We start from the raw sequence: 25340 nt of genomic DNA on the forward strand, positions 1-25340 counted from the left end.
TTGACGTAGGTACTCTTATCTTTATGGGATTGTGTATAATATACCCATTTTATGATAAATATAACACATTATACTTAATATTGTGGTATCCAATGTTTGTCAATACCTACAATATTATTTATATTTACAGTTTACTAAACATCCAATGGCTAAAATACTTACATATAAGCAGTATATAGACATAAAAGACTATGTAACGAATATCAAACGAAATTTACTAACATTACAAGAATTTACTTGCATCAACAATGTCTAATAATATATATTTTTTTGTTTTTATCGGCTAATAATGGGCTAAATTTATGAATGATGTTAAGTAATTTTTAACAAAAAAAAACAATATTGCTCAAAATGGAGGTTATAAGTACTATAAAATAAATAACGTTTTAAATTCGTCACAATGTCTTTAATATCAAAGTATATAACTATATTATAAGGTAAATATTGGTCCATTTACATTTATTCTTGTAGCAATAATTTATAGTCGATATAAATAAACGTGTTATTTTCATACACTATAAGATAAAACTGATTGAATTGAATACACACGGACATACCTATTTATTTATTCAAACAACAAATTATATAAATGTGATCTTAAATGATGGGAGCTTGTGACCATCAATAAATTTTTATTCAATGTTTGAATTAAAATAAAAAATGTAGGCAACAAGTATCCGATTAAACAGTTTTATCGTTACTTTGAAACCGTTCAATTTGCATTGGATAATTTCTCTAACGAGTCTACGTAAATGCACGAGCAGAGCTTCTGTAGGAACCTTAGTACACAACCTGAGAATCTATGGTAGCTGTTGGGTTTGTTCTGCCATTTGACGCATAGATAATAAACCGGGATGCCAGAGAGAAGAATTCCAAGACCTATAGCCGTGTCCATGGGTTGAGTGAAGGCTGGAATGAAGACGAGAAACGCGATAGCAACGAGGAAAACATAAGGAATAGCTAGATTGACTTTAATTGGTCGAGGCATGTCCGGTTTGGTCCTTCGAAGCCAGAGCATCCCAACGACGGACGCGCCCACAGACAACCATAGAGTTTGAGAGAAATAGTTGATAAGGTCGAACACGTTGCTCGTTGTCAACATGAGTAGTGAGAAGAAACACTGAAAATAATAATAATCATATTTAATTTTTTTCTATTTTACACAACACCGAAACATCCGAAACTGTGTAAAGTTCTATTAAAAAATTCTAAATTATTTTAACATAGGTCCGCAATGATTTATCAATTACTATTTTACTGTAACTTCATTTTAAACTCAGGCCATTGACCCACACTTTCATAACTGTAAAAAAGTATTAATCAGAAAGTAATCATCGTTTACATCGCGCTAGTAAAAGCAATCGTAATTTCAATCGAAACCCCACCGCGCAAACTTAAATTGGGACACAAAAATTTCGTTTCAAAAAGTGTTCCAATTTCAAATACGTACCGTAAACACGAGCGACGGTATAGGCGTTTGCTTATCAATGTGAAAGAGCGAGAAGAACGCAGGCATGTGTCCCTCTTGCGCGCCCGTCGCGAACAGTCGCGCTGATGTGAACAGCACTCCGTTCACACCGCCGAATGTGGACAGAGCTACGAACACGGGGATCAACCAGCTCCATGCACCAAATAAACGGTCACCGAATACCTGGAAATCGTATTTATGTATTTATAACTAGCTGTGCTCCGCGGTTTCATCCGCATTGTTCCGCTCCTGTTGGTCTTAGCGTAAATGGGGTATCTAACACCGAAAGAATTTTTCAAATCGGACTAGACCTGAGATTAGCGCGTTCAAACAAACAAACTCTAAGCTTAGTAATATTAAGTAGGTATAGATTTTATCTAGCTTGTCCCGGCTTCGATCGGAAGGACCCGTGATATTGGGTAAATAAAGCTTTATTAAAAAAAAATCGATCGACTAATCTTTGAGTTAAATCTTGACTTGATCTCTTGCTCGTAGTCACTGATGTCTGATAGCCTATATAAATCCTTGACATAGATTTTTTTAAATGATTTGGCTTAATCACTGACGAATAAGCCAGAACAACCGACGATGAATAACAGAACTTATCAGGAAAGGAAAAGGAAGCTGTGAAACCGGTCTAAACTTACAAAGGTGCATGCAAAATATGACGAGTAATAATAAGCCAGACGGTTCGAGTTTAATGAATAATGTAAGATCACCCTTGGCAATGTCATCGCATCTTGTTATTATTATTATATTTTGAAATTAATTTTGATAAATTTGGATATTGAATGCCAGGATGTAAAATAAATTTATCAACAGCAAATTTGAAATGAGTTTAATTTTAGGTACCTACACGTTATGAACACTGGCACACGTTTTTCTCGATAGAATTCTGATACGTATACGTACCTATTATTTAGCTCGGAATACCACAACGAAAACGATAACAGAGTCCTAAATTGATCAAATGCAGTGCATAATAATTGCAATTGATTGTTGCGCCAGGCAACAATAAGAGAGCAAAGTTTTCATAACAACTACTATGTGCTTAGTCCTTACTATGAAGTAAGCGATACGCTATCAATATCCTATCATAACTCATTCCAAATGCAAAAATAATGATTATAAAATTATCTTCATAGCGGCCTTACGAGATAACATAAAAATGATTTATTTCCGATAATCTCATAGTATCACGTACCACAGCCACCGCGGAGTTTGACATCATTTCCATTTTGGAGACAACGGCGAAGTAGGCCAAGTTTGCCATTACGTAGATAATAGTCACCATCGGCATAGCGATCCATATCGCACGCGGCAAATTCCTGAAAGTGCGTGAAATAAATATCTCATTAACATTTTTATTGTCTAACATTCTTGTACAAGGTCTATTGAGCTATGCTGCTTTTAATTGTTTAGTCTAAAAACAAAGCTAAGTAATAAACTAGTTTTAAATCTAAAACTTTAACATTAAAAATGTCATCTTGTTCCATATTTTGGTATTTGGTCTTCTATATTCATTACAATAAAGAACCTACTCTTTTATTTTCCCTTTCATTCGATCATACTTAAATTCAAATTCTTCATCGAGTTTTCTGTAGTAATTATCGTGGGAAAAAGCTTTGTAGTAAAACAAATACTTAGGTACCGCGGTTATCGGAAGTTTATAAAACATCGTACACTTGTATCATTTGTATTTATAACTATAATACTAGTGACATCATAACCATGTTAGATATGCCTATCGCGAACGATCCCACTTTTCCATTATTGTATCTTGATTGTATCTATAAATAAATTCGTCAACATTTCCGCTATAAGTTATAATGGATAAAATAGAATGTATAAAAAACGAACGAAATATGTTTTTGTATTTCTCCTTTAAAAAGAGAATACAGCACTTTTTTAATACTTACGTGAATAATTTCAATTTGTAAGAAAACTAAAATTTATTGTTACGATAGTTCTCGGTAAATATTACATAATAACGTGCGATATTGACATATTATATCTAAGATTAATTAGGTATTACTGCTCGAAAAATTTGATAATGTCTTATGATATTAATTATATCTTGCCATTGATATGGGTATCGTAACTTAAGCCTATATTGCTAAAAGAACGTACGCAATGTAAGATAATATCCAAGTCATTGCCATTATTTCAGTAGGTCATTAGAAGCTTGAGTGGGGTCCGATAAAAGACCCTGACAACCGAGACGAGATAGCAAACGTTCTAAATGAATAATGCATGTAATAGCACTCAGAAGAACAAACGGAGGTCTGTTTGAAAAACGAGATTGGAAATCCTTGATAGATTCCAATGAATAAAATTGAGCTAGAAATAAAACCTAAACGCAAAACAATGAGACATACTTACATAAAATCTACGTCCAATAAAACATCGTTTGCATAATAATAAATACTCGTCTAATTTCTACTTCGTTCAATTTTTTAGGACTATTATAATAGGTAGTTAGCATTTAGTTAAAATAATCAATTATAATGAAATGATATTGCAAACTAAGCCCAGTTCCCCTGAGTGAAACTCTATATTACGTGGGATGTTTGATAAACTCTCGAGGGATGCTCATCATGGATTTGAACGTTTACTCTGAATACCCACGCAATTAATGGTATCTGAAGGTTTTTCTATTTACACACTCGATTATAAGAATTTTTCTTAAATGAATTGAAGTGTGCAATTTTTATAATGTTTTTGTGTAAGTATAAAATGCAAAAATAAACGTCTTTAATAAGATAATCTTTAGGGATTCTACATGAACGATGTTTGAACATAAATTAATGAATACCATAAACCAATTACTTTATTAGAGATGCAGTGATAATATCAGATAAGAATATATATTTTTTATCGTTTACGTGATCTAAGTACGATAGACGTTACAAGATAACATGATAACAGCAGCAGTATAAAGGCCATCACGTGCTTCCTACTAACGGGGCTTATTAGGAAGTTTTAATACTCTATTGCTTTCTGTCCTTTAGCAATATCACGCAATATATTATATTATATGATACAATAAAAAAATATCTCTAGCCCTGTAATATTTTTTTGAAATTATACTCAATTGAATAGTGAATGAAAGCTTAATGCAATTATAGTGAAATGATAAGTAATAAATGTACTGTACCATCAATATTGATCAATTTGTGATACCTTATACATAAATTTTCGATAAAAAGTAAAATATTTTTATTTCGTTCCTTATTTATAATAAAAAAACCATAACTACAGCTTATTTTTTGCATTAAGTGATTCATTGCTTTTTGTCCAACAAACCTTATAAAATGATAATGGGTTATCGATTATCGCTATCGAATGATCATGTTTTTAAATATTTGGTGAATTGTTCAATTATATCCTTAGAAACGAGGATTATGATAATATTATAATACTATGTATATATTATAAGAACTTGCAATAAAAATTATTTTTATCACACCTACTATTTTTATCTTAAAATTTTATGTGTGTTTGGATAATAAATTAAATCTTAGACAATGTGAGCATTATCAATTGCTATTTGCATTACAATATAACTTTGCGGTCGACAACCTTGACTTTACTGGAATAAATAATCCATTCTGTCGACTTCATGTGGTTTCATTGAGATAAATGCTTTGTAAAAATATCCGGTAAACTTCCAACTACGCTATTTGACACTGCCTCGTGAATTAAATACGTGGTATTGGACATGCGATAATTAATATAAGTGTTTAAATAACACACATTCTAATGTTGGTTCCCTTTTGAGATCGCATCGAATATCGAAAAATCTTTTTGAACAGTTGTAGCTTGAAGACATATCAAACACTACACCGAAACATTATTAAAGCACTCAAGCGGAAAACGGGTTTTGTCATACGTAATTATGTAAATAAGGAAAATTTTAATGTCATTTTACCTTTATGATTCGGTTAATCCCTTGTAGAGAACAAGTTGGAAACCAGTGTGCGTTTGCAAGATGCTTATTTTAATGTTATAACAAGGATCATTTTATGTTAAGTACGGAATCTGAAGTACGGAAGTTACTTTCAATGGTCATGTTTTATAGCTTAAAGATGATAGGCACTCATATTTACTTTCTAAATACGTACTGTTTCAATCACAAGAAGAGAAGTCATAAACTAAAAGGATCTTTTGGCATTTGCATCTTGCGTGTCTTTATCGATTACACGGTATCGATTACGATGAGGATATTAACTACAGTATCAATCAAAATCCTGTTTGTTTCGACATAATGTAAATTCCTTATACAACTTTAAGAAGTGTGATTTAACAAAATATAATTTTTCGCTCAATATTACAAAGGCAACATAAAATAACTTACTTATATGGATCCTGCAGCTCTTCAGTGACAAAGTTCAAGTAATTCCACCCGCCAAAAGCGAAGAGTCCAGAGTAAAAAGCTACCGCCACATTACCAGCGCCATACTCGCCAGCAAACGCATCCTTAAAGTTTTCGGTGTGACCTGTTACAATAATAAAATTATAATTTAAATGTATAATGCTGCTTAAAATATCAGAAATTTTAGTATCGGTTTTGATCTTCTATGTTGGCTCTAAAAATTATGATTTTCAAGAGCAGTACACATGAATATCTTTAACGACTTCAAGGTCAGTGGTTCGAAAGATATCGTTAGATTTTTGATATTCCTCAATCTTTGGATATCCTGTCTTCATAAAGCTTAATCTTAAGTTTACACACGTATGCATTTAATAATCATTATGATTTAGGTATGTGTTTGTGTTTTCAATACACTCATTAAATTGTAGGTACGTCTCAATAAAATACCTACCTCTTTTTATATCTAAAGACTTTGTACTTGTCAAGTTCAAGTGGGTCGATGTAGCAAGTGGTGAGAGTAACGTAGTTTTCCAACCACCTTTGATTTATATTACCTACAGTAACCGTTTAGGAATAAATACAAAAGAAAGAGTTGAATGGCGGACAGCGCTAACTATCTTTTATAAAAACATCGACATGCTTTCACCAACGAATAAGAGCAAAGGTATGTATTTGTTAACATGGTACTTTTTATAATAGTGTTCATTTGTAAAGAAATGCAATTTCTAATACATTTTTATGTGTTTTAACATGAAAAATTCACCAAACATGTTCAACTTATTGGTATTCTAGACTTCTAGAGCTCTACCACGCTCTACCCTTAGCTCTACCACCCTCTATAACTATTATATCTCCCATAGGTTAGTTTACTCTAAAATATTAGAAAAAAAAATTATATTTTATCTTGGTTATCGGAACATTTCTATTGTTAATACCAAATGCATTAAAAGTTAAGCAATTAGTTGTAGGTTGTTTCGAATTCCAGTATAATTTCGCTCAACACTACGAATATCGCGTGAAAAAAATTCGTAATGTAGGAATGACACTAATCATTTTTATTCCCTCTTATAAATTTGACTCTCTAATACCACAGAATAAAAAGTAGCTAGCTACTAATACTCACCAATTCCGATATAATACAGTCCAGATATGATGATGATCACTAAAGCAAGAAGCTTCGAAGCCGTGAAGACATCCTGTATTCGCATCGTCCACCTCACGCTAATGCAGTTGATGGCTGTTAATATACCTGGAGAAATCGTGGAAAAGTTCCAGTAATCATATAATTGCATGACCAATACATCAATCATAACATGGGAGAGATATATCATTTAGATGATTACAGACATTTCTAATCAGCCAAGTTACTTAAATCGCTTTCACTAGATATTAAGTTTTCTAGTGTAAATAGATTGTTGATGGAAGATGAGAACTAAGTATTAATAGTCAACAATCAACTTAACGCTAAAGCTGTTACGAAGCGAGCGGGAAACGGTTCCTTTAGAGTTTAGATGATCGGGAATTAGGTTAAGTGGAAGTTTCCGCCTATTCCCCGAAGATGCAGTTTAATGGTAGAATTGAAGACAAGTCAGCTATTCAAATTTTCATTTCTCTTTTATTTTATGCGCAAAAATATCAACCGGAAAATCTATTAAACTAAATTTATTACAGTTTGTTATTTTATTGTTTGGATCATTATCAATATTTCAAAATACGTAATTATTCTAAAGCCTATATAAAAATATACCTACAATCTACATACCTACCTAATATGCTAACTAAGTAAACATGGTTTCGCAATTACTTCAATAGATGTAAAATATATGTGGAATACTTTATACTTGAGTTTGTTGAGATTGTTTATTATCTTCCCGGCTACATGCCTATTACACGGTAGGTACACCTAATATTTCTGCACTGTTGCACAATCGAATCTATGATTTTGCTGTATCAGTTTCTCCTGAACATTTTGATGATGCAATAGAAGTAGATTGACAAAGCTTAGCAGTGGTGCTTTAACAATATAATGATCAATTTATCGGTTTTCACAAATATGCACATTGTTCTATCAACTTCCACTGTATGATATTTGTTAATAACTACATCAACATTGTTATAAAAAATTGCAACATTACCAAGAAATCAAACAAGTTAAATTGTTTTTAAAGGTCAATGTGCTTAAGTTTGAGCTTGCCAAATCGTAATGGGCAAGTTAACTTCGTGAATTTATTACGAAACATCTCGTATGAATGCTAATGAGTATAACAGCTGGTAATCGTTTAAACGTAAACGAGTAACTGCTCAAACAATAACTACATAGTCTTCATACTATAGGTACCCAAATCTCATCGAGAGGTACCTTCAGGTAAATTATCTTTAAAAAGTAACATGTGAAAATAATTAAGGTTATAGGTAATTATTACGTTATATATAGGGTGGCCCACTGTTGGTATATAATATGTTTTTCTACTTCAAATGCATAAGTACGTTTATTTATTTACATACGTCATTTCCTAAACAGCTTAGCAAAACATTACGTGTCAATAATGGTTAAGTATAAAATTATCCTCATGTTCAGTACTTCTGCTATCTTTGACTCCAATGATTATTAGTTTATTTTATATGAATGTATGAACCTATACTAATTATTCATTATAATAAATTAATAATATATCTCTTTAATATATGTGAGGTATATAATTATGTACCACCCACTATGGAGATTATCATAATTGAATCGTCTTTTGTCATTACATATATCTACGTATTGACATAAGACGCAGTTAATTTAATATCTTAGACTTAGAATAAATCTATCACGTGAGGCCTTAAATTACCAAGCGTGAGGCATAAATCATAATCGTATATATCTGTGAATAATAACAAAAACAATATAACATTGAGAAGGATCAATCAGTGTTTGTCGGACTCTCCCCATTTTCTCACAGGCATAAAATTGTTTTTGCTAACCGAATACCTACTATCTGGGGGCGAGCAACGTGTGTTTTATATTCAAATAAATACTTTATTATGATATGTAGTTATTATAGATTCATTGTTTTTATTACATATATTTAAAGTTTTCCTATGCCTACCAAAACACACGTGTACTCATTTGACATCCAGTGTAAAAAAATATCGTTGTACTAATACTACTTTTGTAAATTTTTTATATGTATTTTAAATGTACATTTAATTTAAATATTCATAGCTAAATTCCTTAATATCAAGGACATAATAGCAACCACGTATGCGGTAATAGATTGTCGAAGCAATCAATTTTTATATTGTTATAGATTAAATCACAAGTGTTTTTTAATTTATCATGCCAATCTAAAACGGTTTCCTCGATAATATGAGCCTGTCTTAATTTTATTTTGAGTGGGCACGTTACAATCAGGTTATTTTATAAAAGTTATTTAAATGAAAAATTGTTTAAAGACATTATAAACGTGTAAAAAACTAGTTTCTTTATATAATTTTGACAAAAATATATAGGGGAGACCGAGGGGAGTTGAAACAATTTTCACGTTTTGTTTGATATAACTCATACTATTATCAGAAATCTTATGGTACTGGTATCAATCGATAGGTTATTCTATACACTTCCAAATGGTTAGCATAAATAAACGGTAAGCGTTAAAGATGGTGGTTAAAAATTGACTTAATCGTAACAAGTGAACTTGTTTCAATTCCCCTCATACCGAGGTAAGATGAAACAGAGGTCGAGGAGAGTTGAAACATAATGATTTTGGGGAGTAATAGGAGCTGCAAAATAAAAATGATGATTTAATTCAAAGGTTTTAATTAAAACTTATATTTTCAAGTAATCAACGACTTTTATAAGTAATATTTTAATGACATTTCAGTCAAGTAGGTCTAATACAAATAATAAACACCTAAATAACCAAAAATTAACATGCGTAACATCAATTATAATCAGTCAAATCAACAAAATGTTTTACATTTTTATAAAACTAAATCTTTGACATAAAATAGTTAATAATCAGTCGTTTTTTAAGTATGTATTACAATCAGTACCTACTATAAACTATTTAAGGAACAATAATCTACAAAATGTCAAAGACAAAGTTCTCCACCAGCACAAGTTTCATGAGCCCACAATTGGCATTTCAAACATTGAGCCCACTTTTATTTGGATCTGTTATTTGAATATGATTCCATAAAGCAAATACAACAGGATTCCTCTTCTTCTTCATCACTATCTTCGTTTCTTGACAACCTTAACCTTTTTAGTTTTACAGCCTGGTTTTAAACTTATTCTTGCTTTAGTTCATCCAGTAGGCATGCTTAAACAAATAAACACATTAAATCAACAATAAAATCCGATAGGGCGAGGCCACAACACTGCGTTGCGGCGTCGCGTCGTAAAAATCTACGACGCCGCAGACTTTTAAAATGTATGATACATAAAGACATTTTAAGTTTGAAAAATCAGATGTTTTGCGCGAAGTGACAGTAGTACCCACCTCAACATGAGGCGTGCAAAATGTAGATATATTCACACGAATTATAAGCGCACCGCGTCGTACATTTTTACGACGCGACGCCGCAACGCAGTGTTGTGGCCTCGCCCATAATCTTCGTACTTTTTAGCTATAATCAGATATTAAATTGAAAACAAGGAGAGTTGAAACAGTCTGTTTCAAATCACCTCGGTGAGAAAAAACCTCCCAATTTTTATTCAAATCACGACCAAGCAGTAAATACACAGAAATCAAATTTACCAAGTATATTTCAAGAATCAATAGATAATAAGTTTTTAAAACGTAAATAACTCAACCCAAAAAACAATACCAATATTAAAGTACGAGCATCGTAAAAAATCATGAAATACTTACTTTTTACGATTTTCGGCACATGTCATTCAGAACTACACAACTGCACAACTGACGTCATCGGCATGAACTGACGCGATAGCTGGTGGCGGGAGTTGGTTAAAAAAGACGTTGCCAGATCGCTAACAGTTTTAAGTTCGGAGAAATCGAGACTGTTTCAACTTACCTTTGTTTCAAAACCCCTCGGTCTCCCCTACCTACTAATAACTAAACCAATTCGTCTAACGTTGCCTGTTATTTATTTTTTTCCACATGATTTCCAAGTAGTTAACGGAACGGATTTTTATTAAAAATTTTTTGATATCATCTCTTAATTCCTAATACAAAAAAAACTTTCAAATACTTATATAATTTAATGTAGTTTTATATCTACTACAAATGTTAATCTAAAGACCATAACCTGTTTTAAGTCCTGATGAATGATGATCCTTAGTTTAATGACTTGCAGACACTTTGTGTAAACCTAAGAATTTTACTTATTTATGTTCATATACCTACTTTAAGTACAATCTAGAGTTAACGACATAATGATATCTTAATGATGTAGCTACTACAAGTTTGAAAATTAGAGTCATAGTGATGGCGCCACGTTGCCGCCATATAAAGAGATGTGCTGAATGCAAACATTGAGCTTTGAGTCGACCTTATCTCAAACCTTGCAAAGTTGCAAGTCAGTATTTAAATTTCTTTATATTTATTCCTAACTGGGTACTGAAATCTCAAAACTTTAATACTCACTACTTATGTATAATATGAATTGTATTGCAATGGTATTTTTATGAAACTCAACGAAACAAAATATGTCTCTCTTTTCTAAGAGTACAATTTTGCACTCTGAATTGCTATAATATCTATCTCTATAATATAAAAATGAATCCCAAAATGTGTTGGTAAGCGCATAACTTGAGAACGGCTGAACCGATTTCGATAATTCTTTTTTTTATTATATTCCTTGAAGTACGAGGATGGTTCTTATGTAGAGAAAACGTAAATATGTACCACGGGCGAAGCCGGGGCGGACCGCTAGTCTTAAATAAAAATAAAAAGGGATAACTACTTACACAAACAAACTGCAGCCAAAAGCTTCACCGCATTGGCAGGTGGTTCACATTCCGGGAAGAATGGTTTAACAACGTAGTGGCCGAAAGTGAGAGCCACAATCGCTTGTGTCGTGGGTCTTATAATGAGTAGAGCGATCCACATTCTCAAAAACGCAGGCAACGGCCCGAAGGCCGTGTATATGTAGGCATAGTCACCGCCAGACCTCGCGATGGAAGTCCCAAGTTCCGCATAGCATAAGGCGCCCAGTGTTGATAGGAGCCCACTTACGAGCCATATTATAAGCGATGCGGCTACGGATCTGGAAGAAAAAAACGATTTCAATAAAAAAATATAAGACAATACGGGTCAAATACGTAAAATTGATATGGCTAATAGCAGTAGTAATATTATCGTTGATAAATGGCTAACTGAGAGATGAAATCGGATAACGTTGTCGAAAATGCAAGTACCATATCGATTACCTGATATGGAGCCGGTTTAGGTGTAACCGCGCTGTAACTGTACTACCTTCTATCGGTTCAGGGGCATGCTCTACTTTACAGCAAATATGCCACACTCAACCTTAATTATCATAAGAACTTTACTCAGTAACCTAAAAGTAGATAGTTACTATTAACACAATATTATATTTCGAAATATTTTCAAATAGGTAAATGTGGCATCTAGATGAGTTGGTAACGTAAGTAAGCAAACGACATTTCCTAGATTAGGGCAATTGCAAACGATTACAAAGTTATCATTATTTAAAATTACATAAATATTATTACATTTTCGAGTTCAAGCCAGTTCAGCTAGTTAGGTACATAGTAATGATATTTTTGTTAATTTTGCCATAATTGGTAACTATTATGAAACTAAACATTCGCGATGATTTTTTTTTTCATTCACATCACATTTTAACCTTGCAACCCTTTTAATATAATATCTACCTAGTGGACGTTTTTTCTTATACCAATTACATATTGTTACCTATTAAAAAAATCTGGTATACTAAACACCTCCCTATTAGAACAAATATTATATCTGTACCCATATTATCATTGAATTGTTAAGCGTGTCACTGGTGTGTATTTTATCAGTTTTACCTCGATTTAGATAAAAAAAAATAGTCAAATTGCATGCGGCCTAAAGCGTGATTAAATATATTTTCCCTTGTTGCTTTCCTAGAACTAAGAAAGACTAACTTCGTTGGTGGTTTTAATTACAGCCTTGACACTGTTGTTAAGTGAATCGAAGTGCGTTCACCGCTCGATTATTACCTCATAGATCAAGTGATTTCTATACTATAAATCTAGTATCTATAGTTATTATAAAAGCAATGATAAGTAAAAGGTTTCGATTTCAAAAATTGAAACCTTTATTCAGTTTTCCAATGGCCGCGGCGACGTGGTCAAAGCAAAGCCCATAAAACTTAATTAGGGATAGAAGATCTTCTTTTTAATATATGTAGTTGGTTCTTTGGTATATTGGTTAGAGTCCGGGCTGTCTGACTGGCCGCAGTGGTTGCGTTTATTAGTGCGCATCTTATCTGCACAGGAAAATATCCGTAATTTAAAGTCATTTAAATTATTTTATTTACGCGTAATTTTTAATCTTTTGCCTTTAAATAGATCCATCAGACATATTTTTTTTATTGCAAGACGTTTTTTTTCGTTGTTAAATAAGTGCCAAACGCAATTTTTTATTTCAAAATCATTAAAATGTCATCGAAATAAGTGAAATTCCATCAACACCGTACCAATAATTATAATGACTTGTAACATTTTCCAACCCATTAGTTTTGTTACTTTTACCAAACGAATGTAGGTATTATAGGTAGTGTGTTGTATTCTATCAAACATCAAAACAAAGAAAGCACTAAATAAATAACTTACCTACCTATCTGATCTGACTTGATGCACTTAAACGAGATGCACTACGACGATATTATGTATGGACCATATTCAAAAATGTTGGTTACATTTTCGTGATAAAACAGAAAAGTACAAATGTACAAATTTACTGTGAAATATGAAAAACTTATTGTCGCCTCTATTCCCTACAAAAAGTTCAATTTAAATTGATGTCAGTTCTATTTTTACACATTTTAGGTCAAAACAAATCGCCTGGACTCAAACTTTGTATTTCACGTGTCCTGTTTAGATAGAGACATTTTTGTAAATTAAAGCACATAGGTACCTACCTCCTGACATTATGAAATGAATGTGAGAGCTGTAATGTCATTAGTCATTACATTACAAATTCATTTAAAGTCCGTAGGTTGAGTAACCTTGCGAGATGTATTAAATATCTATAAATACATTAAAAGTAATCTGGATCTAAAATAGGAAAAATATGGAGAACTAGGTTTCCGCCCGCGGCTTCGCCCGCGCAGTCAAAAAAAAACCCGCATAGTTCCCGTTCCTGTGGGATTTCCGGGATTGCGTCATTTTCCCGGGATAAAAAGTAGCCTATGTCCTTTCTCGGGTATCAAAATATCTCCATACCAAATTTCATGAAAATTGGTTCAGTAGTTTAGGCGTGATCGAGTAACAGAAAGACAGACAGAGTTACTTTCGCATTTATAATATTAGTATGGATAAAGCTCCGTTTCTGTAATTATTATCTACCTACCACTGGCTAGTGGCTACTAGAGATCAAATGGAATCCAAACGAAACAAGATATCGAAAACAACAATGCCTTGACCAACCAAGGACACGGGGCATGTTACTGCCCTGATTAAATTAATTGGCGTAATTTAAAGATTCTACAACTCTCCATTAAATATAATTCGCGATACATTATCATGGCATTGCGTAAACGTGTATATACAAAAGGGACCAGGAAACTATATTTAATTTACTAAAAAAAAACTTGTCAATACTTATCTATAATTAATAATTATCATAAAAAAAATGCATTTTATGTTTATTAAGTATTTAATAAAAAAAAATCCAGAGACTGTACGAATAGATACGGTCTACCTAGATATCGTACGGTATAAATCCAAAATAGGTATAGATATATAAGTAAATTCGATTTTATATTATGTACTTTTTAAACAATGTAACGTCAAAATGTGCTGCGTTTTAAAATATTTTGTTAAGAAAATCAGATCAACATTGTTACCTACAATTACAATTGGATTAGTAGGTAACTCGCGTATGACTTGCACGCTATGTAGTATGAATGGCACTACTATAATGCTATTACGCATACTACTATTGTATTATCAAATACATTTATTGCTTAGGAATGTCCTTACAATTTCTAATGATAAACGCGTATTGCAGCTTAAATAGTAAAATTATAATTTTATGGAAATGTACAATATGATTTTTAAAAGTTCAATAAGTACCTACCTACCTAGGATATAAAAGTTTTCTTACAAAACATGTAAAACACTGACAAAATCACAATATATTATTACAGTTCATACATACCTAGATAAATTAATAACACAAAGCTTTTATGGTGAATATGACTACAGTAACAAAATATTTTGGTTCAGATTTGACATTTAAAAAGGCGGGAAACTAATAATATTACTTACCCGGTGTATTTGAAAACTCCAGTAGGTGATATAAAAATTCCAGATCCTATAATAGTACCAATTATAATACCAACACCATTAAATAGTGTTATTTTGCGTTTCAAAGTCACATTTCCTTCTTCGCCTTTTATTTCTTCGCCCATACCGCAAAAAATCAATCACAGACGCCGGCAAGCACTACGCACGTGGCCGTGTGACAAATTTGCACGATTTTACGTTATTATCCAATTTTTAATTCAGCAGTCTACGCATTGTCGTCGGTGTTCCACTAAAACTTTTACACGACTATTTCACTTTCCGTTACCATTTTTACGATCTACAAAACAAGAATCGACTGCCGCGATCTGACGTCAAATGAGTAGAAATTCAACAACACGTCAAACATATATTATCAGGTAAGCGGACGCTCGGCGCATGTGCGGCCGCTAACTGGAGACTGGCACTGGAGTGCTGCGTTGGTGAACAGTGAACACTAAACACCTTGTAGTCACTAGTCAGCGATGGAAAGCCCGCACGCAACAAGGACGTCGATAGCCTCGGCCCTATTGAAATGAAAGAGACGGCATGAAGGTCACGAGGTCTATAAAAGCTTAGATACGATAAAAATAATACGAAAAAGTTTTCTTTAAACGATCTTTTAAATTGTTAAAATACTTGCGGTGTCTACGTTTTTTACTTTTTTTACTTCGTTTTAGCTCAAATATTTGTACTTACATTATTATCATTATAATATGCTAATGTTAAGCATGATTAAAAGTGATAAGGAATTAGGATTACAAAAATGCGGATAATTATATAAACATATTTTAAATATGAGTAATCAAAAATATGAATAGCGAATAATTAACTAACTATATTATTAGTAATTTTAACTGCCAGATTGGCTTAAGAGAACATATTAATCCAGAAGTTGAAAAACAGTCTGAAAATAAACAGGAAATATACGTAGTACCTATATTAATATTGTTAGGTATCATTTAAACTAAGTTATATCAACTGGAAACATTTTTAAGAAGGCTAAAAAACATTTTGCGTGTTGCACTTATTGGAAAATCGTTGGATATAAAATTATGTAATTTAACTGTAATGTTGCATCATATTCCAGTCGTCGCGGTCGGTTCAACTCACAATACCTGCAATACAGCAACCAAAATTACCCTCAATAACTTTATAGGTACTTATGTTATAATAAGCTTACTCCCTAGCTGCGCCCCGCGATTTCACCCGCGCGCGTGATTGAGTTTTTCCTTTTAATCTTAATGTTCCTGTGGGAATATCGGTATAACAAATAGCTTACTCCTTAAAACAACAGCTACGTCAGTGAAACTGTCAGTGTCAGTGAAAGTCAATCGTCAATCGTCGACCATCAAAATCGGTCCAGCCGTTCCAGAGATTAGCTGGAACAAACAGACAGACAGACATAAAATTGTAAAATATACTATTTTGGTATACGTACGCATTTAGTAAAAAGTGGTTGTTTTCATATTAAAAACAGACATTCCCAATTTTATTATTGGGAATAATACATACATAGGTAGTAGAAGGGTAGTAGGTACTACTACCGTATTGAAACATCTTATGAGAATTTGACCACTACCAGGCCAAGTGGTGAACTATTTTCTATACCCCTAGAGATCAATTTCCTGCCTCCTGGCAATGATCCTTATTCCCAATTTCACTGAATAAATAAATATGTTTTTATGTAATGGATAAAGTTCTCTTATTGTGGGAGCTATAGTTAAAACTTATATAATATGTGTAAAATTAAACTACAGCAAATTTTTATATTGATAAATTTCTATCGTTTTATTGTGTTAAGTATAGCTGAAACAAATAGTTTTTCATTTTCAACTATACTTCGTTCAGCCTCCACTAGCATAGCGTTAGCTAGCCTACTATTAAGTATTCTGTGCTAACACGAAAGAGTCGGAACTCCACTCATTCAATAATATTATCCAGATTTGTTGTAAGCGACACATTGACAATAATAATTATAATGTTACCTATGTGACTGAACTCCTACTTAACGACTGGACTGATTTTGATGACATTTTAATTATGACTTCAGGAATAAATTTTATAGTTTAAATACAGGACAACAGTAGAAACTATTAAAATACATATATTAATCCTGTCGTACGTATGTATTTTGTATGTACTTTTGTTTAAAGTTAAAACATGATAAAAGATACTAAAATACAACTTTAAATAGACTTGTTCCTCTGAATTCTAATAGTCATTCAAATAATTTGAAAATATAAGAATATTTATACAAAAAACACAAACATTTCTTTCACGAATCATGGTGAAGAGAAAGGTGATGAAAATTACAGTACCGAGCACAGTTTGTATCTAGTAGTTATATGGAAATCAAATTCAAATAATTTTTAACTAGGTACGTTAAAAACAACCGACTTTTCTGTTCATTTTTTACTGTTCCGTTTTTGAATTCGGTTGTTTTTAACGTAGTTAGTTATTTTTATTTCATACTTTATAGTGAATTTTTGAACACGACTTAAACGAGCCCAAACTCGATAAAGTTGAGTCAATATATTACTGAGTTCGCTATGACCACCTTCCGATTCCATCGTCAAATCTATGTCATGATATTGTTTCATCGATTTCCAATTGACATACCTACGTATACAAAATTTCAGCTCAATCGGTTACCGGGAAGTGACTCAAAGTCCTTGCTAGATTTCAATTAAGTCATCGAGAACAGGCAAAAATGCTCATAAAATAAAAACTACTGGGCCTATCCGAATAAAATTTTTATGGAACCAATTCGACACCATTCCAATTTATTAATTATATTTATCTAGATAAATGTAAAAATGTACCAAAAGTTATTAGGATTTCTTATTATTATTGAAACAATAAGTTATCTCAGATTGTTTTATTGTTTGAAGACATCGCGGGAGACGTCCTGAAATAACATGAATTTGCAGCAGGGCGGTGCGCCCGCGCCGCGGCGCTACAATCGCACACACTATCCGACGCCATTTTCATACCGACCACGAGCTTTCCCGCAGCCAGGTAACTTTTCTTACTAATAAAAAATATTTATTAACTTTATTCAATATAATAATTGTTACATTAATATCGCACTAACATTTAGAATTATTAAATAGTGAACTAATTGTGCCTCGTGAATAGAAGAACAATGACCTCGACGGTACACGTAACAGTTAACATGTTTTTTTGTTTTTCTCTTAATTAGAAGATGTCAGGGACTAATTCAAAAATTGAAAACTAAAGCTTAATATCGCCTCAAAAATAATAAATAAACAGCGTACCAATTCGTATTCTCAGAAAACATTAAGAAATAATAACATCTAAAAGTGAACTAAGGAATGTGACCGTCATGTTTGGGTTACATCAACAGATAGATGGAATAGTAACTGTTTTTTGTGCATATCAGCAACGAAACGAGAGGTATGGCAAGCTTAAGAATAAATCTATTTGTGTTAACATGTCCTTATTTTTTAATAGATCATCAACCATCCCCCGCAACGACAACGTTACGGGACACGAGTCGTGTCTCAAGCTGCGGTACCCTTCGCACGTGCTTGGAAACATTGCAACCAGATACTATTACAAAAATTGTTTTATTAAGTTAGTGGTGGAAGTGATTTGTTGCGCCGATGACGCTAATTCAAAGAGAAGAAGACGGACGTGCTGAAAACATGGACGGACCAGCGCGAGAGGATCGCGGAAAGTCCTTGAGACCAGTGAGGAACAGGCGATATACACGGTTAGCTAACATGACTCATCTCTTTCAGTCTTTATTTAGTAAATAATGTCTTTGTGCGTCACTCAATACCTACGAAAATTTATATTTCTTTTGTAAATTCAAAGGAGAGTCATAAATTGTTACTTACTGTTCTATCATAATTTATTATTCGATTTCATGTTTCTTATTACAAATTACACCACTTTGCATGTTTGCAGACGATGTCTCGTGTCGGGCCAGCGTCCCCAAAAAAGGCTTTTTACACCAGAAATCAAACGATATCTAAAAGACTGGCTCGTAAGACGCCGAGATAACCCATACCCCAACCGAGAAGAAAAAAAGCTCCTTTCCAGGGAAACAGGACTCACATATATTCAAGTGAGTATTATTGATTTTAAAACCAAGTTGAAGACAAAAAGTTTCGTGTTACAGATCTGTACCTCTAAACAACCTAATTGGAAAAGTGCCAAGAATTGCTATTTGTACATAAATAGGCACTATTTTTGTCACTTCTCGACAAACAATTAAATCTGTAGTTTGAAAAGATAACTGGATATTGACCATTAATTTTGTATATATTTTTACTGTCTTAACCCTTACTATTAGGTATGTCTGTTACCCATTACCTAAGCCAATGATACTACTGATTACTGAATCACATCTAAACTTCGAATCTCGGTGCTATTACGTACCTTGAAATACTAGACTATATTATAAATTATTTTCGTTTTCGTAATATATAAATCCTATTACGTGAAATTTTTCATTGCTGGTAAAGTTTGTCCTAATGTTCACAAGTGAAAGTAAATTAAAACATATAATATTACAGATATGCAATTGGTTCGCAAATTGGCGAAGAAAGTTAAAAAATGTAAATGCTGATCGCCATCAATTGACTTGGGGCCATCTCATTCGCACGTACAATGATCGAGCACAAGGCAATGTTGAACAATTTAGTATCTGTTCAGATGATAGCATTTGGAGTGAACCGGGAGACAATAGTCCACGTGATACAGATCGATTTGAAAGCAGTCCGGATGCCAAATCAGAATATAAAAACGATGAAACTGACGGGTCAATAGCCTCTCTAGATCAAAACGAGAGTTTTAACAATAACTGTAATGAAGTCGACCACACCATTTCTAATTGTGATGATCCCAAAACGACAACTAGCCCGGTCCTTCTGAGTAAATGGTTGGAAAGTGCTGCGCGATTTCAACCAAGTGAGACCAATTATTCATGGTGGGCGGAAGGAAGACGAAAAAAGCCGGAATTTAAAGTGCAACGAGGACCAATGAACACCCTGCGACATGACAGAGACGAAGTAGAAGCAGCAGTTGCTCTTACCACTTTAGCTGCTAGCCGCATTACTGCCTTATAAAATATTTTGCATTTTAATTTCTTGCATACATAATAATTGATTGTATGCATATTTTAATTAATGAGTTCTTCCTTTAAATTATAAGTTTGATTTTAATTATAATTAAATTTAACAATTGCTCAATGGAAAATTAATATTAATCATTTTATGTCTTACTTTTATTTCTTATTATTAAGTTAATGTAGTAATTCCTTGTAGCCTGCGGATTTAAAATAAAGCAAGTGATCAAGTAGATAAATTATAATCGTAGATAATCACCTACTACGTACTAATATTTGAGGTAAGTTCTGCCTACAAGGAACGCTAATATTTTGATCTCTTTTAGACTGGCTATAGCTTAACCAAAGATTGTTTATTACAATAAAAATGTACACAATTGTAAATTTTTTGTTATTTTCCCACTTGCGGTGCTGGTTATTAACTCACTAGATACCCAGTTGTTGCTATTAGTTACTATATTTTAAATACCTATAAGATAAATTATAAAGAAAATACTAAATTCAGGATAACAATCCCACTTTCACTTTTAGGTTTTAAATAAAGAAAGCGAAACTATTTTCCATCAAACATTGCTAATTGCGCCAAACTCCTGTAACTGGCAACACATTTACAGGAATTTGTGGCCAATACAATAAATGAAAATTGACTTGATTCTTGAATATTTCTGGGTGAACTTCTATTTGCGATGATGAATACAAAACATGCAATAATACTACGAAACTATTACTTATTGCAAATGCTTTATAAATAAATTATTAAATAACTGGACTGGAATTTTTAAAGCAATGTCAAACTAATCTCTTTTTACAATCGATTCATAGACCAATTTTTTTCGGAAAAATATGTGGATCAATTATTTATTTTTGATTTCTAGTTAATGAAACTGGATATTAATAAAAAGTCCCTGTAGAATTTTGTCGTCAGGTATATCTTTCGAAATTATTGATAAAGTGACTGATTGAATAATAATTAAAGCGGTGTTTAATTTTTTTCTCAACTGAGAAGTCATAGATTTTATTTGTTCATACATATCAAATTCTCATAAAAGGGTAAATTAAACTCTAATTTACAATTTATTACGTCAATTTATGGACCTGGGAATTTACTTGATACGCGAAAAATTTTAAACGTTATCTGACGAAAAACTGTGTGAATATTAATTATAGGTTGAAATTTGAAATTTAACGAAAATTTTAAAAATTTTTTGGAAGATTATAGTATATCGATGTGAAACCGTTAAATTGTATTCAATATGATGGGTCAGTGAAGGTTCTGTATATTTAAAAACCACCTGACGTTGGGTAAAATAAATTCTCCACAATACATAATAATTAAGATATTACATTCGCAATAAAGGCTAAAGAGATCGAATGCGTTAAATTGAAATAGAGAGCAAATTTAACGTTACGGATCACAATTTTGCGTAAAGATTATAATCTAACAAAAAAGTGTGCGTGTACTAGTGTACACACGTAAGAAGTGAAACTTCTTTGACCTTAAAAATGTCACGAGTATGGCGTAACGCAAAAATGTCACGCGTATGGCGTAACGCAAAAATGTCACGCGTACGACGTAACGCAAAAATGTTACACTAAATTTTTGTCCAACCCCGATAAAGAAGTTTCACTTCAATATTTTTTCATCGCACGGCGACAGTCATAAAATAAATAACAACAGCTATCAAACCCTCGAATGAAGAGTTATTTTAACCGAAAAACGACAGACATTCAGAATTTATAGTATATTTTTGTTTAAGTCAAGTTTATGATTTCTTTTTTTATTTAAATATTTATCAAGCATATGTTCAGCTGTCAAAACATTTTCATTCCACATAGTACAAAATTTAAATACAAATAATATTGTATAGTATGTACTTCGTTATCATTGGGTATTCCTTGGGTATTCCCAATCACAAACTGCTATAATATACAGTCTATAATTCTTTATGTATGTCTGTCAAAGTCAATTCAAACTTAATTTTATCCCACCATAAAGACGGCAAAACAATTTACATAGATATGTGCCTATGTTACATTATGAATGCTATAATGTTCCAAATAAACAATTTTTACATTTAATTTTAAATAGAAAACCATTCCACAATAAATAATTTACCTTTAGATAAATAGGTAATTGTTAATAATTCTGAAATAAAAAGATTAATTTTTAAAAACAAATAAAAATAGATATACTTATACCACATCTTCTATTATATTTAATTAATCTATGTTTACAATTACTACAATTACTATTATAACCTTAATTTAAGAACTTTCCTTTGTATCAGATTGTTCTTCGCTCTGAGGTGCTTTCTGCAATTCTATATGTTTATCAAGATGTGAAACTAATATTTGTTGGTTTTGATTCAATTGGTTCACGAGACAAGACCCAGCGCTCTGCAGCACATTACATAATTGACTTCTCGCAACATCCAGGTTGGGAAGATTACTGAACTCCACTAACTCATTTTTTGACATAAATCTATCTTCTACAATGCCAGCTAAAACAAATATAACAATTAATAAAACTTAAAATACTAAGGCTCAATAAGTCACCAAAAATTATGTTTTATAGACTAACCCATAACAACAAGTTGAGGTGCCTTTTTCAGAATTTTAAACATTTTGTCAGCTTTATTGGGTTGCCCAAAAATAATGTTCTGATGTGATGTAAACAATTGATTAACAACTTCATATCTTGTGCCTGTGGTTGCCATGCTTACAATTTTTTTACCATAGGTCCTCAAATGTAGGTTGTTCTTTTTTAATGCCGCGAAAATTGGTGTCTTATCCTCCATTGATATTGAATTCATGTGCAGGAACACAACCATTTTTGATGTATTAAACCAATCGAGGCACTCACGGGCTAATATCCTTTCAAATGGATTATCAATTTCCTTTTTTACGTTATTAGATTTATCAAAATCACAAAAAACATATTCAGGTAATTGGCTTCGAGGAGTTCCATAAATAGGTTTAGTTATATCAAGAAGAAGCTGCTTCTCAAAGTGAGGTTTCCGAGGTCTTTGTATATTAATTTTACCTCGAAAACGTCTGGCAATTAAAAATGTAGCAGGCGTCTGCAATAACGCTGAAAAAAGAGCAAATATTTCAAAATATATCATTAGTGGAGTTAACAATGTGGTTAAATTATTTTGTTGTTTTAATTTTTATTTGATATTACCTTTGTTTAAAGACGCCATGTTATTTATATTATTTTTTAATATCCTTTGGTTATTTTATGTGTGTGATTAATTAATTACACTTAACCTAATAATAATATAGAAAATAGAGTTATAAATTATGCACCTTTTGAAGATAGTAAGTATTGACTTGTGTCAGTTGTCACTTGTGAGTTGTGACTTGCCTCGTATCTGTTGTCAGTGGTTGTCAGTGTCATATTTTTTTTTTTGAAGATTTATTGAAGTTTAAACACAGGAAAGTTAACAACTTGTCTGCAAAAGATCTGTGATATTTGTCTTTGATCTTTCTGTGATGAAGGCTGTTTTCCAATTACAAAGCATAATGCGACTCAATGCCGCACAATGCCGAATTATGCTGATGCTTAATTGGAACATGAAACGCACCAGCAGGTTGCGCTAAGTTCAGTGTTGAAAAAAAAATATTCATAGAGTTAGTTAGGTCCGAGCTGAGGCTGTACTTATTTATTATATTTTTTATTTCTCCACTTTACTCCATTTTCAGATTATGGTATGAAGTGCGTGAACGATGAAATAACTTTTGTGTAATTATTATTTTCTAAAGTTAGTTAGTTAGCAATAACCCTTACAATAACCTCATTATAATAATGTGTAAATAAAGTGGTATACATAATAATTGGTTGAAAAATATTTACGGTTATTTTAAGTTATTTGGATTTTGATTATTTCATTAACATTTTTTTCAATGTTTGTACCGTCATCCATACTTATATTTATTTTTTTAACACAATTTGAATTAACTTTGATTATTTCGAAAAAGCTACAATGAAACGAAAGCTTTAAATTTTTTCCAACAATTAATAATTACTAACGATAAATCGATTGCACGCATCAATTCACGCGCATTACTTTTTCTAGTGCTCGATTGTGCGAAGCGTTGCTGTAGTTGGAACATTCAACGTTAAGCATTATGCCGCATAATGCGCTCTAGTGCTGTAATTGGAAAACGGGGTATGTGTCATTACCTCTTCCATTCCAAGGGCGTATTCAGAAAGAAAGCTTGAAACTTATAAGCGCTTATCGGCGCTTGTCATGTTCATATATTTTCCTGCGCGGGTTACCAGCACTGACAGGAAAATATATGAACATGACAAGCGCCGATAAGCGCTTATAAGTTTCAAGCTTTCTTTCTGAATACGCCCCAAGATTCCATTCATTACCTGCATCCTGCATCAATCTTTAGGCCATTCTCCCATTGCGATACGCACAGGCGATTCAAGTATCCTGCAAGTCTCGGAGACTAGTCGCCGCGGAATATCTCACATACTTTGTAGCGGTAGCGAAGTGTGCGAGCGTACATACAAATGTATGTGAGATACTCCGAGGCGACTAGTCTTCGAGGACTTGCAGGATACTTGAATCTTCTGTGCATATCGTAATGAGAGAATGGCCTTAGAGCGTTCTCTGTCTACGCCTTGAGCTAAGAGCAATAAACCTATAGAGTACTTGTATCGAGCGTATACAATTTACATATATTTGTTTCTCTCTATCTAAAGAAAACGTCGTATGAAAGAATGAGATAGCTATAGACTACAAGCTACGTTTCAACATAGTCATGGCACCATTTTTACTATAGGTACGTATTTAGATAGATAGAAGGTGATAGTGATGGGATGTGCTTCAATCGATAAAATCGTGAATGCATTTTGCATTTACGGTTTCGTGAAATAATAAATAATAAAAAAAAAACAAAATTAATCATTAATTTC

General features: G+C 32.5%; 3 protein-coding genes and 1 long non-coding RNA gene across 6 annotated transcripts; 1 reads left to right on the forward strand and 3 right to left on the reverse strand.

Moving 5' to 3' along the window:
* Nucleotides 1-628: 628 nt before the first annotated feature.
* Nucleotides 629-15730, reverse strand: JhI-21 (Juvenile hormone Inducible-21). Its single transcript, XM_090112215.1, has 7 exons — nt 15298-15730; nt 11764-12062; nt 6967-7092; nt 5826-5967; nt 2673-2796; nt 1451-1651; nt 629-1120 (listed from the first exon to the last, which is right to left on the reverse strand). The coding sequence occupies exons 1-7, from the start codon at nt 15438-15440 to the stop codon at nt 713-715; spliced, it is 1443 nt and encodes a 480-aa protein (XP_089968341.1). The 5' UTR covers nt 15441-15730; the 3' UTR covers nt 629-712.
* LOC149910304 (uncharacterized) lies at nt 9632-10907 on the reverse strand. 2 transcript variants are annotated; one of them, XR_016457305.1, is made up of 3 exons: nt 10869-10907; nt 10706-10784; nt 9632-10153 (listed from the first exon to the last, which is right to left on the reverse strand). It is a non-coding gene; the product is annotated as an uncharacterized LOC149910304 (long non-coding RNA). The 2 variants fall into 2 exon arrangements; XR_016457304.1 differs by lacking the exon at nt 10869-10907 and having other exon boundaries at nt 10706-10852.
* Nucleotides 15731-15763: 33 nt separating the features above from the next.
* On the forward strand, nt 15764-20823 carry LOC149910305 (uncharacterized). 2 transcript variants are annotated; one of them, XM_090112227.1, is made up of 5 exons: nt 15764-15875; nt 18207-18333; nt 18790-19051; nt 19249-19408; nt 19860-20823. In XM_090112227.1, the coding sequence occupies exons 3-5, from the start codon at nt 18942-18944 to the stop codon at nt 20409-20411; spliced, it is 822 nt and encodes a 273-aa protein (XP_089968353.1). In that variant the 5' UTR covers nt 15764-15875; nt 18207-18333; nt 18790-18941; the 3' UTR covers nt 20412-20823. The 2 variants fall into 2 exon arrangements, with proteins under 2 accessions (XP_089968353.1, XP_089968363.1); XM_090112237.1 differs by lacking the exons at nt 15764-15875; nt 18207-18333 and having other exon boundaries at nt 18377-19051.
* A 1739-nt stretch (nt 20824-22562) lies between these two features.
* On the reverse strand, nt 22563-23755 carry mRpL10 (mitochondrial ribosomal protein L10). Its single transcript, XM_090112270.1, has 3 exons — nt 23595-23755; nt 22992-23501; nt 22563-22911 (listed from the first exon to the last, which is right to left on the reverse strand). Exons 1-3 carry the CDS (start codon nt 23611-23613, stop codon nt 22676-22678), a joined length of 765 nt encoding a protein of 254 aa, XP_089968396.1. The 5' UTR covers nt 23614-23755; the 3' UTR covers nt 22563-22675.
* Nucleotides 23756-25340: the final 1585 nt, after the last annotated feature.

Source organism: Colias eurytheme, chromosome 2 (genome assembly GCF_061535395.1).
Source record: "Colias eurytheme isolate Ceu_HAF_F1 chromosome 2, ilColEury1 Martin Lab GWU primary, whole genome shotgun sequence".
NCBI lineage: Eukaryota > Metazoa > Arthropoda > Insecta > Lepidoptera > Pieridae > Colias > Colias eurytheme.